General features: G+C 40.7%; 1 protein-coding gene across 2 annotated transcripts in view; it reads left to right on the top strand.

Annotated features, from left to right (window-relative positions):
* LOC133539167 (zinc finger protein 135-like) overlaps positions 1-14198 on the top strand; it is an 18122-nt gene extending 3924 nt beyond the window's left edge. The window contains exons 2-3 of one of the 2 annotated variants that reach the window (XM_061881290.1): positions 2806-3090; positions 10465-14198. In XM_061881290.1, the coding sequence (XP_061737274.1) occupies positions 2806-3090; positions 10465-10928 (749 nt within the window). In that variant the 3' untranslated portion in view covers positions 10929-14198. Of the gene's footprint in view, positions 1-2802; positions 3091-10464 lie in introns of both variants that reach the window. The other variant, XM_061881289.1, reaches the window with a different exon arrangement.

Genomic DNA, 14198 nt, shown 5'->3' with positions numbered 1-14198 from the left:
CGGGCACGGCACCGCTGCTGCTCACTGCTCCCCTCACCTCCCAGGGGGTGATCAAGGGTGATGGGTCAAATAAATGATAAATGGGTTGTACTTGTATAGCGCTTTTCTACTTTCAAGGTACTCAAAGCGCTTTGTCATTACTTCCACATTCACACACACATTCACACACTGATGGAGGGAGCTGCCATGCAAGGCGCCAACCAGCACCCATCAGGAGCAAGGGTGAAGCGTCTTGCTCAGGACACAACGGACGTGACGAGGTTGGTACTAGGTGGGATTTGAACCAGGGACCCTCGGGTTGCGCACGGCCACGCTTCCACTGCGCCACGCCGTCCCAATGCAGAGAATAATTTCTCCACATCTAGTATGTGTGTGAAAATTATTGGTACTTTAACTTTAACTATTGCAATAATAAAAAAAGAACATTAAAAATATTGGAATGAGGTGAAATCAATTGAGAAAAAGTTGCAATGTTGACACAAAGCTGCCACGCAGCGAGTTTTTTTTTTCTTTTGTCTTTATTTTTTTATTTTTGTGCCATTGCTCCAAAAAACAAATAGTGACACAAAAATGAATTATTTTCAAAGTTCCAATTAGTTCAAATATTTCACTTTAAAATGTTTTATGTGGTAAATATTGCATATATTGTGTAGTTGCCATATAAAAACATAAACGTTTTATTTGACGAAAGAGCAAAAAACAAACAAAATGATAGTTTAAACGTAAAATCGACAGAGATATCTGAAGTTGATCTTTTAACTTAAGTGTTGAAAGTAAAAAAAAAACTAATAAAAATGTATCACTTTTTGAGTGGGGCACCTTTTGGATCCCAAATATATTAAGTGGTATTTTATTTATCTTTTCACTGTGATTACTCAAAAATAATAAATAATTAAAACCAATGGTGTCCTGCATTATTGATCTTTTAGGGCTCTAATTACTAAATACTGCATATTTCAGTTTTACTAATAAAAAAACAAATATGTTTTTGAAAGAAAAGCCATAAAACCTTTTTTAAAAAAAAATTGATATAGAGCAGGGGTCACCAACCTTTTTAAAACCAAGAGCTACTTCTTGGGTACTGATTAATGCGAAGGGCTACCAGTTTGATACACACTTAAATAAATTGCCAGAAATAGCCAATTTGCTCAATTTACCTTTAATAAATAAATCTATATGTATAAAAAAAATGGGTATTTCTGTCTGTCATTCCGTCGTACATTTTTTTTTTCCTTTACGGAAGCTTTTTTGTAGAGAATAAATGATGAAAAAAACACTTAATTGAACGGTTTAAAAGAGGAGAAAACACAAAAAAAATGAATATAAATTTTTTAAACATAATTTATCTTCAATTTCGACTCTAAAATTCAACCGAAATTCGAATCTTTTTAAAAAAAAATTAAAAAAGAATTTATGGAACATCATTAGTCATTTTTCCTGATTAAGATTCATTTTAGAATTTTGATGACAGGTTTTAAATAGGTTATAATCCAATCTGCACTTTGTTATAATATATAACAAATTGGACCAAGCTATATTTCTAACAAAGACAAATCATTATTTCTTCTAGATTTTCCAGAACAAAAAAATTAAAAGAAATTCAAAAGACTTTGAAATAAGATTTAAAATTGATTCTACAGATTTTTGTAGATTTGCCAGAATATTTTTTTTGAATTTTAATCTTAAATTTGAAAAAATATTTTACAAATATTCTTTGTTGAAAAAACAGAAGCTAAAATGAAGAATTAGATTAAAATGTATTTATTATTCTTTATGATAATAATAAAAAATACTTGAACATTGATTTAAATTGTCAGGAAAGAAGAGGAAGGAATTTAAAAGCTAAAAAGGTATATGTGTTTAAAAATCCTAAAATCATTTTTAAGGTTGTATTTTTTCTCTTGATTGTCTTTTTGAAAGTTATAAGAAGCAAAGTAAAAAAAATACATGAATTTATTTGAACAAGTGAAGACCAAGTCTTTAAAATCTTTTCTTGGATTTTCAAATTCTATTTGAGTTTTGTCTCTCTTAGAATTAAAAATGTTGAGCAAAGCGAGACCAGCTTGCTAGTAAATAAATAACATGTAAAAAATAGAGGCAGCTCACTGGTAAGTGCTGCTATTTGAGCTATTTTTAGAACAGGCCAGCGGGCGACTCATCTGGTCCTTACGGGCTACCTGGTGCCCGCGGGCACCACGTTGGTGACCCCTGATATAAAGATTCACTGTACGCGTAAAATGAAAAATAATAATACAAATTTGACATATTTCTAACATTTTAATAACTGAGACCCTTTATGGTCCCCGGGAACCCTAAAGTTAAAATACATTTTACATATATATAAATACATATATTTTGTTATGGTTTGAAAATGAAAAATATCAAAATGGCCCCCGCATGCTTTAATTTTTCCATGTGCGGCCCTCAGTGAAAAAAGTTTGGACACCCCTGAATTGTAAACAAACTACGATGAGTTCAAGGATCAGTGAAATTAGTACGACTAAACGGTGCTGGCAAAAAACTCTCATCAGTGAAGCATGCTTAACAAAAACAGTGAGATTTCTAACAATTAGGAAGACCTGTGTCACGTTTGTTGTCCTACAGAAAATATATTTAAACAAAAAATATATTTTTTTCTTCATCTTTTTCCATTTTCACACATCTCTGAAAGAGGTCCAGGGAGCCTGTAGGTGGCGCTAAAGAGCGGCGGGTTGCTGAACCCCGGACTATGGGATGGAAGACTAATGGGCTTTGAGCATCTAAAATGATTAATGAATTACCTTTTTCTTTATTATGTCACAGAAGAGCTGTCCAATGCATGTGTCGTGAAGGTAGAACGCCTAAACCCACTCTGCCAGTACCAACCACACCACCAAACACCACCGCCTTGCGCTGCAGACAGCGCCATAGTGGAGGAGATGACCTTAAAGAAGGAGAGTCCAGAAGAGACGAGGGATGCCTCACCTCCACCAATGGATTCACTGCAAGTGGAGGACTTAAGCACAGAGTGTTTGTCCACCGTCCGGTCAACTTCATTGCAGGAGTGGATTGCAGAAGCGCAGGATTTTCAGCTCCAGAACTCACAACAAAGTAAGATGACAATCATGTTATTTAAGTATTTTTTTGTTTTATTTTACACTGCTCCGTTGAAAACTGAATTCAATCAATCAATCAATCAATGTTTATTTATATAGCCCCAAATCACAAATGTCTCAAAGGACTGCACAAATCATTACGACTACAACATCCTCGGAAGAACCCACAAAAGGGCAAGGAAAACTCACACCCAGTGGGCAGGGAGAATTCACATTCAGTGGGACGCCAGTGACAATGCTGACTATGAGAAACCTTGGAGAGGACCTCAGATGTGGGCAACCCCCCCCCTCTAGGGGACCGAAAGCAATGGATGTCGAGCGGGTCTAACATGATACTGTGAAAGTTCAATCCATAGTGGCTCCAACACAGCAGTGAGAGTCCCGTCCACAGGAAACCATCTCAAGCGGATCAGCAGCGTAGAGATGTCCCCAACCGATACAGGCGAGCGGTCCATCCTGGGTCCCGACGAGCGGTCCATCCTGGGTCTCGACTCTGGACAGTCAGTACTTCATCCATGGTCATCGGACCGGACCCCCTCCACAAGGGAGGGGGGGACATAGGAGAAAGAAAAGAAGCGGCAGATCAACTGGTCTAAAAAGGAGGTCTATTTAAAGGCTAGAGTATACAGATGAGTTTTAAGATGAGACTTAAATTGTATGAAAAATAATGCAAATCAAATCGATCCGGTCTTGACAAAACACTTCGATTGAAAATAATTAGAGTTTTTACGTACAAAAATTATGCGAATGAAATGTTTAGGTTTGACCTATTTAACTATTTCACCTCTTGACGGCAATGAGCAGCAGGGACGGGTGGTTCTTGTGGGGGTACATAAAACCCACTTACGTATTTTGCGATGATTTCGTACTTCTTTTTTGAAATTCAGTAGTGTTTTTGTGGACTTAGAGAAGGCATTCGACCGTGTCCCTCGGGAAGTCCTGTGGGGAGTGCTCAGAGAGTATGGGGTATCGGACTGTCTTATTGTGGCGGTCCGCTCCCTGTATGATCAGTGTCAGAACTTGGTCCGCATTGCTGGCAGTAAGTCAAACACATTTCCAGTGAGGGTTGGACTCCGCCAAGGCTGTCCTTTGTCACCGATTCTGTTCATAACTTTTATGGACAGAATTTCTAGGCGCAGTCAAGGCGTTGAGGGGATCCGGTTTGGTAACCGCAGGATTAGGTCTCTGCTTTTTGCAGATGATGTGGTCCTGATGGCTTCATCTGACCGGGATCTTCAGCTCTCCCTGGATCGGTTCGCAGCCGAGTGTGAAGCGACCGGAATGAGAATCAGCACCTCCAAGTCCGAGTCCATGGTTCTCGCCCGGAAAAGGGTGGAATGCCATCTCCGGGTTGGAGAGGAGACCCTGCCCCAAGTGGAGGAGTTCAAATACCTAGGAGTCTTGTTCACGAGTGAGGGAAGAGTGGATCGTGAGATCGACAGGCGGATCGGTGCAGCGTCTTCAGTAATGCGGACGTTGTACCGATCCGTTGTGGTGAAGAAGGAGCTGAGCCGGAAGGCAAAGCTCTCAATTTACCGGTCGAGCTACGTTCCCATCCTCACCTATGGTCATGAGCTTTGGGTCATGACCGAAAGGATAAGATCACGGGTACAAGCGGCCCAAATGAGTTTCCTCCACCGTGTGGCGGGGCTCTCCCTTAGAGATAGGGTGAGAAGCTCTGCCATCCGGGAGGAACTCAACGTAAAGCCGCTGCTCCTCCACATCGAGAGGAGCCAGATGAGGTGGTTCGGGCATCTGGTCAGGATGCCACCCGAACGCCTCCCTAGGGAGGTGTTTAGGGCACGTCCAACCGGTAGGAGGCCACGGGGAAGACCCAGGACACGTTGGGAAGACTATGTCTTCCGGCTGGCCTGGGAACGCCTCGGGATCCCCCGGGAAGAGCTAGACGAAGTGGCTGGGGAGAGGGAAGTCTGGGTTTCCCTGCTTAGGCTGCTGCCCCCGCGACCCGACCTCGGATAAGCGGAAGATGATGGATGGATGGATGGAGTAGTGTTTTTTACCGTATTTATCAAAGTGCAAGAGCATGCACTCACATGACTTTGTTAACATCAACTAGGTTTGTAGATTTAGTTTATTTAAAGGAGTCTTATTATGCAAAATCAGCTTTTCTTACCTGTCAACATCAAGCTAGGATGTAGATGTTTTGTTTAGATATCTTAACATATATCAGCTATGTTTTAGCCTCTTTAATGTATTAAAGTATTCCCCGCAGCCTTCCATTTTTTTCCACCATTCGGGATTCCCTTTAAATCTAAGTTTAATGCGGATTAGTGATGTGCGATACCACTGATTTTCTTTCTGATCTGATACCAACTAAAATTCAGGCTGGTATTGGCGATACCGATACTTTGTGCAAATATACCTAACTTGTCTGCTAAAATTTTAAAAGTTGTGTATTTTTATAAAAGAACATATCTGCCTAAAAACAATTGTCAAAATATTAGAAAAAAGAGCAACAAGTCTGAATACAATGGGGGAAAAGCTGACATTTTTAAACTAAAATTAATAATAATATACTTAGTCACCTGTAACACAAAGTTTTGTTTTTTCATGTATATATCCATCCATCCTTTTTTTTCTACCGCTTGTCCTATTTGGAACCGCGGGGGGTGCTGGAGCCTATCTCAGCCGCATTCGTAGACCCTGGACAAGTCGCCACCTAATCACAGGCCCAACACATATAGACAGACAACATTCCCACACACATTCACAAACTAGGGCCAATTTAGTGTTTCCAATCAACATATATATATATATATATATATATATATATATATATATATATATATATATATATATATATATATATATATATATATATATATATATATATATATATATATATATATATATATATATATATATATATATAATGTGTATATATATATATACACAATATATATATATAGAATGTGAAGTGAAGTGAATTATATTTATATAGCGCTTTTCTCAAGTGACTCAAAGCGCTTTACATAGTGAAACCCAATATCTAAGTTACATTTAAACCAGTGTGGGTGGCACTGGGAGCAGGTGGGTAAAGTGTCTTGCCCAAGGACACAACGGCAGTAACTAGGATGGCACAAGCGGGAATCGAACCTGCAACCCTCAAGTTGCTGGCACGGCCACTCTACCAACCGAGCTATCCCGTGTATGTATATATATAATGTGTATGTATATATATATATATATATATATCTATATATATATATATATATATATATATATATATATAGATATATATATATATAATGTATATATAATATATATATACATATATACACACACATACATTCACACACACACATACATTCACACACATATATACATACATACATATATAAAATCGTTTAGCGTTTTTATTTTTTATTTTTTTCAATCCCTTTCTTCATTCTTGGCTTGTCAGTATGCGGTCATTGATGGATCTAAAACATTAGAAGCTCTCAAAATAAAAATGCAATATACTTAAAATATAAACAAAATTGAGTTAGTTAAATAAAAAATGAAATAATACTAACTTATGAATTTTAAAAGTTTTAACAACCATTATAAACATAATCATTAAAATTTGTGAACAAGCAGAATTTTGGACACATTAGTCATATTATTTTTTTTTTATTCTATTCCCTACATGGGGGAAAATAATAGTAAAAATAAAAAAAAAGAGTAAAAAAATAGTTATGTAATGAGAAAAAGCTAAAATGTTGTAAATAATAATTGATAATAATATACCTAGTCACTTATAACACATAGCTGACACGATATCTGATTTGAGCATTTTTTAAATAAAAATATCAATATGGCCCCCGCATACTTTGACTTTTGAGTATGCGGCCCTTGGTGGTAAAAGTTTGGACACCCCTGATATAAAGTGTCATAAGTATCGATATTTTGAGTTGAGGATTGATATTAGAGCATAGAAATCTGATATCGGCGGTATCAATATTTCAGTATCAATCCGCACATCACTAACTCGGATACTTTAATAAGTTTATTAAAACATCTCCATCCGCACATGTACAGTACCTTATCAAGATTTATCTTTGTCCCCATGCAAACACATACACAGGCTGTCATATGCAATCTAAAAGGCACTGCAACCAAGGTTTATAAGCTCATATTGACGCCTCTTTTTGTCAGTGTACAGCTAAAATAGTAGTATATTTACGCTTAAACATACAATAAGTCCTTACAGTATGTATACATTGAGCAAGACGGGCTGCACATCAACTATTTTAGTTGTCGAGTAAGCCAGGTAATACTCTACATGTATTGTGGCGCACCGCCATGGCAAAATTAACAAAGCCATACATTTTTTATATAATTTTGCAATGTATGTATACATTGTTTTGCCTTGTTAAAGAAAATCATATAGCATATTATACAACGATGTCGCAATGACCACACCCCTACCACCACAGGTATCTTGGCAATCTAGGGGAAACCATGTAATCTATCGATTAGTTTGTTCAAATAATCTAGTAAATGGATAATACACACCTTATAACCTCAACGTGTATTTTAGGCAAAAATAAACAACAATATTTCTGCATGTCACATACCTTTCATTCTTCTTTTCTAATGAATGTACAACATCAACATTGAAATTGCACTGTTAACATGTTTACATTAATATAAATAAAAACTATATTCTGGAAACTGTGCCCATTCGGTCTTGATATTTTAGAAATGATAAATCATAAATATATACAGTACAGGCCAAAAGTTTGGACACACATTTTCATTATAATTTGTTTTCTTTATTTTCTTGTCTATTTACATTGTAGAATGTCACTGAAGGCATCAAAAACTATGACACCTGTGAAGCGAAAACCCTTTCAAGTGACTACCTCTTGAAGCTCATCGAGAGAATGCCAAAAGTGTGCAAAACAGTAATCAGAGCAAAGGGTGGCTATTTTGAAGAAACTAGACTATAAAGCATGTTTTCAGTTATTTCACCTTTTTACATTTTATTTTGTACATAACTCCACGTGCCCGCGACCCCGAAAGGGAATAAGCGGTAGAAAATGGATGGATGGATAACTCCACGTGTTCATTCATAGTTTTGATGCCTGCAGTGACAGTCTACAATGTAAATAGTCCTGAAAATATCAATCAATCAATCAATGTTTACTTATATAGCCCTAAATCACTAGTGTCTCAAAGGGCTGCACAAACCACCACGACATCCTCGGTAGGCCCACATAAGGGCAAGGAAAACTCACACCCAGTGGGACATCGGTGACAATAATGACCCAGTGGGACGTCGGTGACAATAATGACTATGAGAACCTTAGAGAGGAGGAAAGCAATGGATGTCGAGCGGGTCTAACATGATACTGTGAAAGTTCAATCCACAATGGATCCAACACAGTCGCGAGAGTCCAGTCCAAAGCGGATCCAACACAGCAGCGAGAGTCCCGTTCACAGCGGAGCCAGCAGGAAACCATCCCAAGCGGAGGCGGATCAGCAGCGCAGAGATGTCCCCATCCGATACACAGGCAAGCAGTACATGGCCACCGGATCGGACCAGACCCCCTCCACAAGGGAGAGTGGGACATAGAAGAAAAAGAAAAGAAACGGCAGATCAACTGGTCTAAAAAGGGAGTCTATTTAAAGGCTAGAGTATACAAATGAGTTTTAAGGTGAGACTTAAATGCTTCTACTGAGGTGGCATCTCGAACTGAGTACTGGAGCCCGAACGGAAAACGCTCTATAGCCCGCAGACTTTTTTTGGGCTTTGGGAATCACTAACAAGCCGGAGTCCTTTGAAGGCAGATTTCTTGCCGGGACATATGGTACAATACAATCGGCAAGATAGGATGGAGCTAGACCGTGTAGTATTTTATACGTAAGTAGTAAAACCTTAAAGTCACATCTTAAGTGCACAGGAAGCCAGTGCAGGTGAGCCAGTATAGGTATATATGTATGTATATATGTATATAAAGGTATATACAGTACAGGCGTAATCTGATCAAACTTTCTTGTTCTTGTCAAAAGTCTAGCAATAAATAAATAAATAAATAATAAATAAAACCTATTGAATGAGAAGGTGTGTCTAAACTTTTGGCCTGTACTTTAGGTAAATTTTATTTGATGAATGTGTATTAGTTAACACGCAAACAATAAATCAAAGCAAGAGCAATATAAATTGAAGCTTTTGATCATTGTGGCCCTAAACCCATTGTTTAATCCGTCCTCACGCACACACTGAAGACAGACTTTTGAAGCTCTTAACATTGGCCAGTGTGAGTTGTTAAGGACAAATGTATGTGTTTGCATGTGGAAAAGAGGCCATACTGCACATACAAGTATGTGTTTTTAAAGTACCTGTGTTCATGTGGCCATGGCCTAAGGAGGCTCTTTGGAACTTGTTCAAGGTTACATTCTTCAAACATTTTAACAAGAACACCACCATCAGGCTTATATTACCATTAGCAGTTTAACAGAACATATATTTTTAAAAATGTTTATATATTTTTTACAATAACTAATTAGATTGAATAGGATCGGTTCGCAGCCGAGTGTGAAGCGACCGGAATGAGAATCAGCACCTCCAAGTCCGAGTCCATGGTTCTCGCCCGGAAAAGGGTGGAGTGCCATCTCCGGGTTGGGGAGGAGACCCTGCCCCAAGTGGAGGAGTTCAAGTACCTAGGAGTCTTGTTCACGAGTGAGGGAAGAGTGGATCGTGAGATCGACAGGCGGATCGGTGCGGCGTCTTCAGTAATGCGGACGTTGTATCGATCCGTTGTGGTGAAGAAGGAGCTGAGCCGGAAGGCAAAGCTCTCAATTTACCGGTCGATCTACGTTCCCATCCTCACCTATGGTCATGAGCTTTGAGTTATGACCGAAAGGATAAGATCACGGGTACAAGCGGCCCAAATGAGTTTCCTCCGCCGGGTGGCGGGTCTCTCCCTTAGAGATAGGGTGAGAAGCTCTGCCATCCGGGAGGAGCTCAACGTAAAGCCGCTGCTCCTCCACATCGAGAGGAGCCAGATGAAGTGGTTCGGGCATCTGGTCAGGATGCCACCCGAACGCCTCCCTAGGGAGGTGTTTATGGCACGTCCAGCTGGTAGGAGGCCACGGGGAAGACCCAGGACACGTTGGAAAGACTATGTCTCCCGGCTGGCCTGGGAACGCCTCGGGATCCCCCGGGAAGAGCTAGACGAAGTGGCTGGAGATAGGGAAGTCTGGGCTTCCCTGCTTAGGCTGCTGCCCCCGCGACCCGACCTCGGATAAGCGGAAGATGATGGATGGATGGATGGAGAATAGAATAAATTGCCTGTCTTAGAGATTTGTAAGGTTGCATATACAGATTCTTGAATTAAATGATGTGATTTTTATTTTATAGATTTTCTACCAAACCCGGAGGCCTCTTCACTTCTTTTCGGAGCTCATTCCCATAGCGACCATCCCAACAATAATAACCGCATCTATACATGCAAGTCATGCAACAGGTCTTTCCAGAAGCCCAGTGACCTGCTGCTCCACTCCAACCATTGCCAACAGAAGACACTCGCGAGCAAAAAACGGGCCGGCATTCACCGTTACCCACCTGGAAGCAGTCCTTTCCACTGCCCAGAGTGCAAACGAGAGTTCAACCGCAGGGAAAACCTCATGACCCACCTTCGCATCCACACAGGGGAAAGGCCTTTCACCTGCTCGGTCTGCTTGAAGTGTTTCCGTCACTCCGGGGCACTCACCAGACACTTCCGGATCCACACCGGTGAGAAGCCATATATATGTGGACAGTGTGGGAAGTCCTTCAGGAATGGTGGAGGGCTCAAATTCCACCAGCGCCTACACAACACATGACTGAGTGATATCCACAAGTTAGTAGAAAAGTATGTTGCTATGTTTCAATGTAAGTTTCTGTGTTTTTTTTTACTCATTACATCATGAATGTTTTTCATGCCTACATTCACAATAGTCAAAATGAACTGTTGGTAACACTTTAGTATGGGGAAAATATTCACCATTAATTAGTTGCTTATTAAAGTAACAAAGACTTAATTTTGAGTTATTTGGACACAAGGGGAACATATAAGGGTTAGGGTTAGGGTTACGAATCAGCAACAATTCTGAGGTTACTGAAGGAAGACTCTTAGTTAATGGCTTACTGGTTGGACCCGCTCGACATCCATTGCTTTCCTCCTCTCCAAGGTTCTCATAGTCATCATTGTCACCGATGTCCCACTGGGTGTGAGTTTTCCTTGCCCTTATGTGGGCCTACCGAGGATGTCCTAGTGGTTTGTGCAGCCCTTTGAGACACTAGTGATTTAGGGCTATATAAGTAAACATTGATTGATTGATTGATAATAAGGCCAGGCAGAATATGGCATTAGTAAGTACTTAATAATGACTAATTAAGAGCCAATATGTTACTAATTTGCATGTTAATAAGCAACTAATTAATGGTAAATATAGGGCTGGGCGATATATCGCAGGGCTTCACGATGGCAGAGGGGTTAGTGCGTCTGCCTCACAATACGAAGGTCCTGTGGTCCTGGGTTCAAATCCAGGCTCGGGATCTTTCTGTGTGGAGTTTGCATGTTTTCCCCGTGAATGCGTGGGTTCCCTCCGGGTACTCCGGCTTCCTCCCACTTCCAAAGACATGCACCTGGGGATAGGTTGATTGGCAACACTAAATGGTCCCTAGTGTGTGAATCTGAGTGTGAATGTTGTCTGTCTATCTGTGTTGGCCCTGCGATGAGGTGGCGACTTGTCCAGGGTGTACCCCGCCTTCCGCCTGATTGTAGCTGAGATAGGCGCCAGCGCCCCCCGCGACCCCGAAAGGGAATAAGCGGTAGAAAAGGGGGAGGGAGGGAGGGCATATGATATATCGCGGGTTAGTCTCAGTGCGATATAGAAAATGACTATATCGTGATATTCGAGTCTACCAGGGGTCGGCAACCTTTACCACTCAAAGGGCCATTTTGACCCGTTTCACAAAATAAAGAAGACAATGGGAGCCACATCCATTCTCACGAATATCTGCTGGTGGTCACCCAGATAACATTAACAAGGGCGTGCTATGGAGCCGTTGCCTTTGACGCCTTTTACAACATGAACAAACAGCTTGCCAGTCAGTAACATGTTATATTTGGCTTCCGCAGGTACGAGATTGCAAGGCATACTGGGTGATACAGGTTACACTGAAGGTTGTGATATAAACAACTTTAACACTCTTACTAATATGCGCCACACTGTGAACCCACACCAAACAAGAATGACAAACACATTTCGAGAGAACATCTTCACAGTAACACATTATGAACGCAACATAACAATTACCCGGAATCGATGGATCCATGACTCTTCCAGGCTATATAATACACCTAGCTGGCACCAAACCACTTCCCCCCCATCCGTGCGTCGGTTGAGGTGGGCGGGGTTGTGGGCACGGGGGTGTATAATATAGCCTGGAATAGTCATGGATGCATGGGATTCTGGGTAATTGTTATGTTGTGTTACGGTGCGTATGTTCTCTCGAAATAAGTTTGTCATTCTTGTTGGGTGTGGGTTCACAGTGTGGCGCATATTACTAAGAGTGTTAAAGTTGTTCATATCACAACCTTCAGTGTAACCTGTATCACCCAGTACGCCTTGCAATCTCGTACGTGGGGCGATAGAAGCAGCGAGATGCATGCGTCCGGCCGGTGGCTTAAAGGCGGGCGCGATGACATGTTTTAGAGGACGCTAAAAGTAAAGCCATCACAGCATGCCCACAATATTGTGGTCCGAGTGAAAATTGGGGAATGTTGACCCGGGTGATGTCCGGGAGAGGCACCGAATTCCGGAATCCCTCTGTAACAACCGGGGGGGTCGGCGATTATGCAGCTGAGCCACATCAGAGTGGCCAAAGAGCTGCATGCGGCTCCGGAGCTGCGGGTTGCCGACCCCTAGAGTATACGTTCTCAAGCAGTTGCTTTTATCTGTGGGCATTACACTACAGGCTCTTCCCACTCCTTCTTGTGTCGCCTTCTCACAGACCGTATGCGCAGCTTCTTACATACGTCACATACTGTCACGTCATACGTCACATACGTATACGCCTTTGCGGAGCAGAGAGGTAGCAGCCTGCGTAATGTTAGCTGTGATGCTAGCGGAGCCGTGCGAGTGGTAATACGAGAGAAAGAAGGTGCGGATCTGGTAACAAATTAAGGAAGAATGAATTCCCAAGAAAAACAGCAGGGGGTCCGTTGTCTGGCGGTGGTTCGGCTTCAAGCGGGAAGATGTCGATTTAATTTATTAAGTGTGGGGCACAAGTGTTGCTACCAAAAGTAGCATTACTGCTAATATGTAGCATCATTTGAAAAGTCACCAGCTAACAACTGTTTAATAAATACAGTTTTGGTCAGTTGACTTAGTTGTGATTTTGTTCTCTGCATGCATGTTTAAAATGAGTATATATTAATGCAGTATGAAGAAGAATGTTTGAATGTAGACACATAGAATCATCATACTGCTGTGATTATATGTATCAAGTGTTCATTCAAGGCTAAGGCAAAATATCGAGATATATATCGTGTATCGCGATATAGCCTAAACATATTGAGATATTAAAAAAAGGCCATATCGCCCAGCCCTAGGTGTTCCCCATACTGAAGTGTTACCGAAATGTTTAATTGTGTTCACTGCTTGTCATCGGTGGAAATACTAACACAAATGAGTGATAATGTGGTGTGATTGGCCTAAATGCATCCTGTATTTTGAGTTTCAGTGTAATTTATTAATAATGTTTGGAGAATATTTTCTAACCATGGGACAGAGTGAATTGCACAAGAAGTCTCACTGGTTGTGCAGTACATTATGATCAAGGACATAACCGTGAATACACCCTGTGTTTTTTATCTTTGCAAATACACACACATTGTATCTTATTTAGATTGACACAACATTAAACATACATACGCATCCTTTGAAATTGACTTTGAAACCACGTTGCAACTTAGGTGTGTTTGTAAAATTGGTACAACATTGATGACCCAACGTTGGATCCACGTTGTTAATTGGGAAATGACCAGATTTCCTCTGTCTAGTCAACATCACAACCTGACATTGAATAAACGTTGTTAAAAAGCA

Source organism: Nerophis ophidion, linkage group LG20 (genome assembly GCF_033978795.1).
Source record: "Nerophis ophidion isolate RoL-2023_Sa linkage group LG20, RoL_Noph_v1.0, whole genome shotgun sequence".
In the NCBI taxonomy this organism is placed as follows: domain Eukaryota; kingdom Metazoa; phylum Chordata; class Actinopteri; order Syngnathiformes; family Syngnathidae; genus Nerophis; species Nerophis ophidion.
Note: the sequence above shows the minus strand (reverse complement) of the source record. Positions and strands in the feature narration are given on the sequence as shown.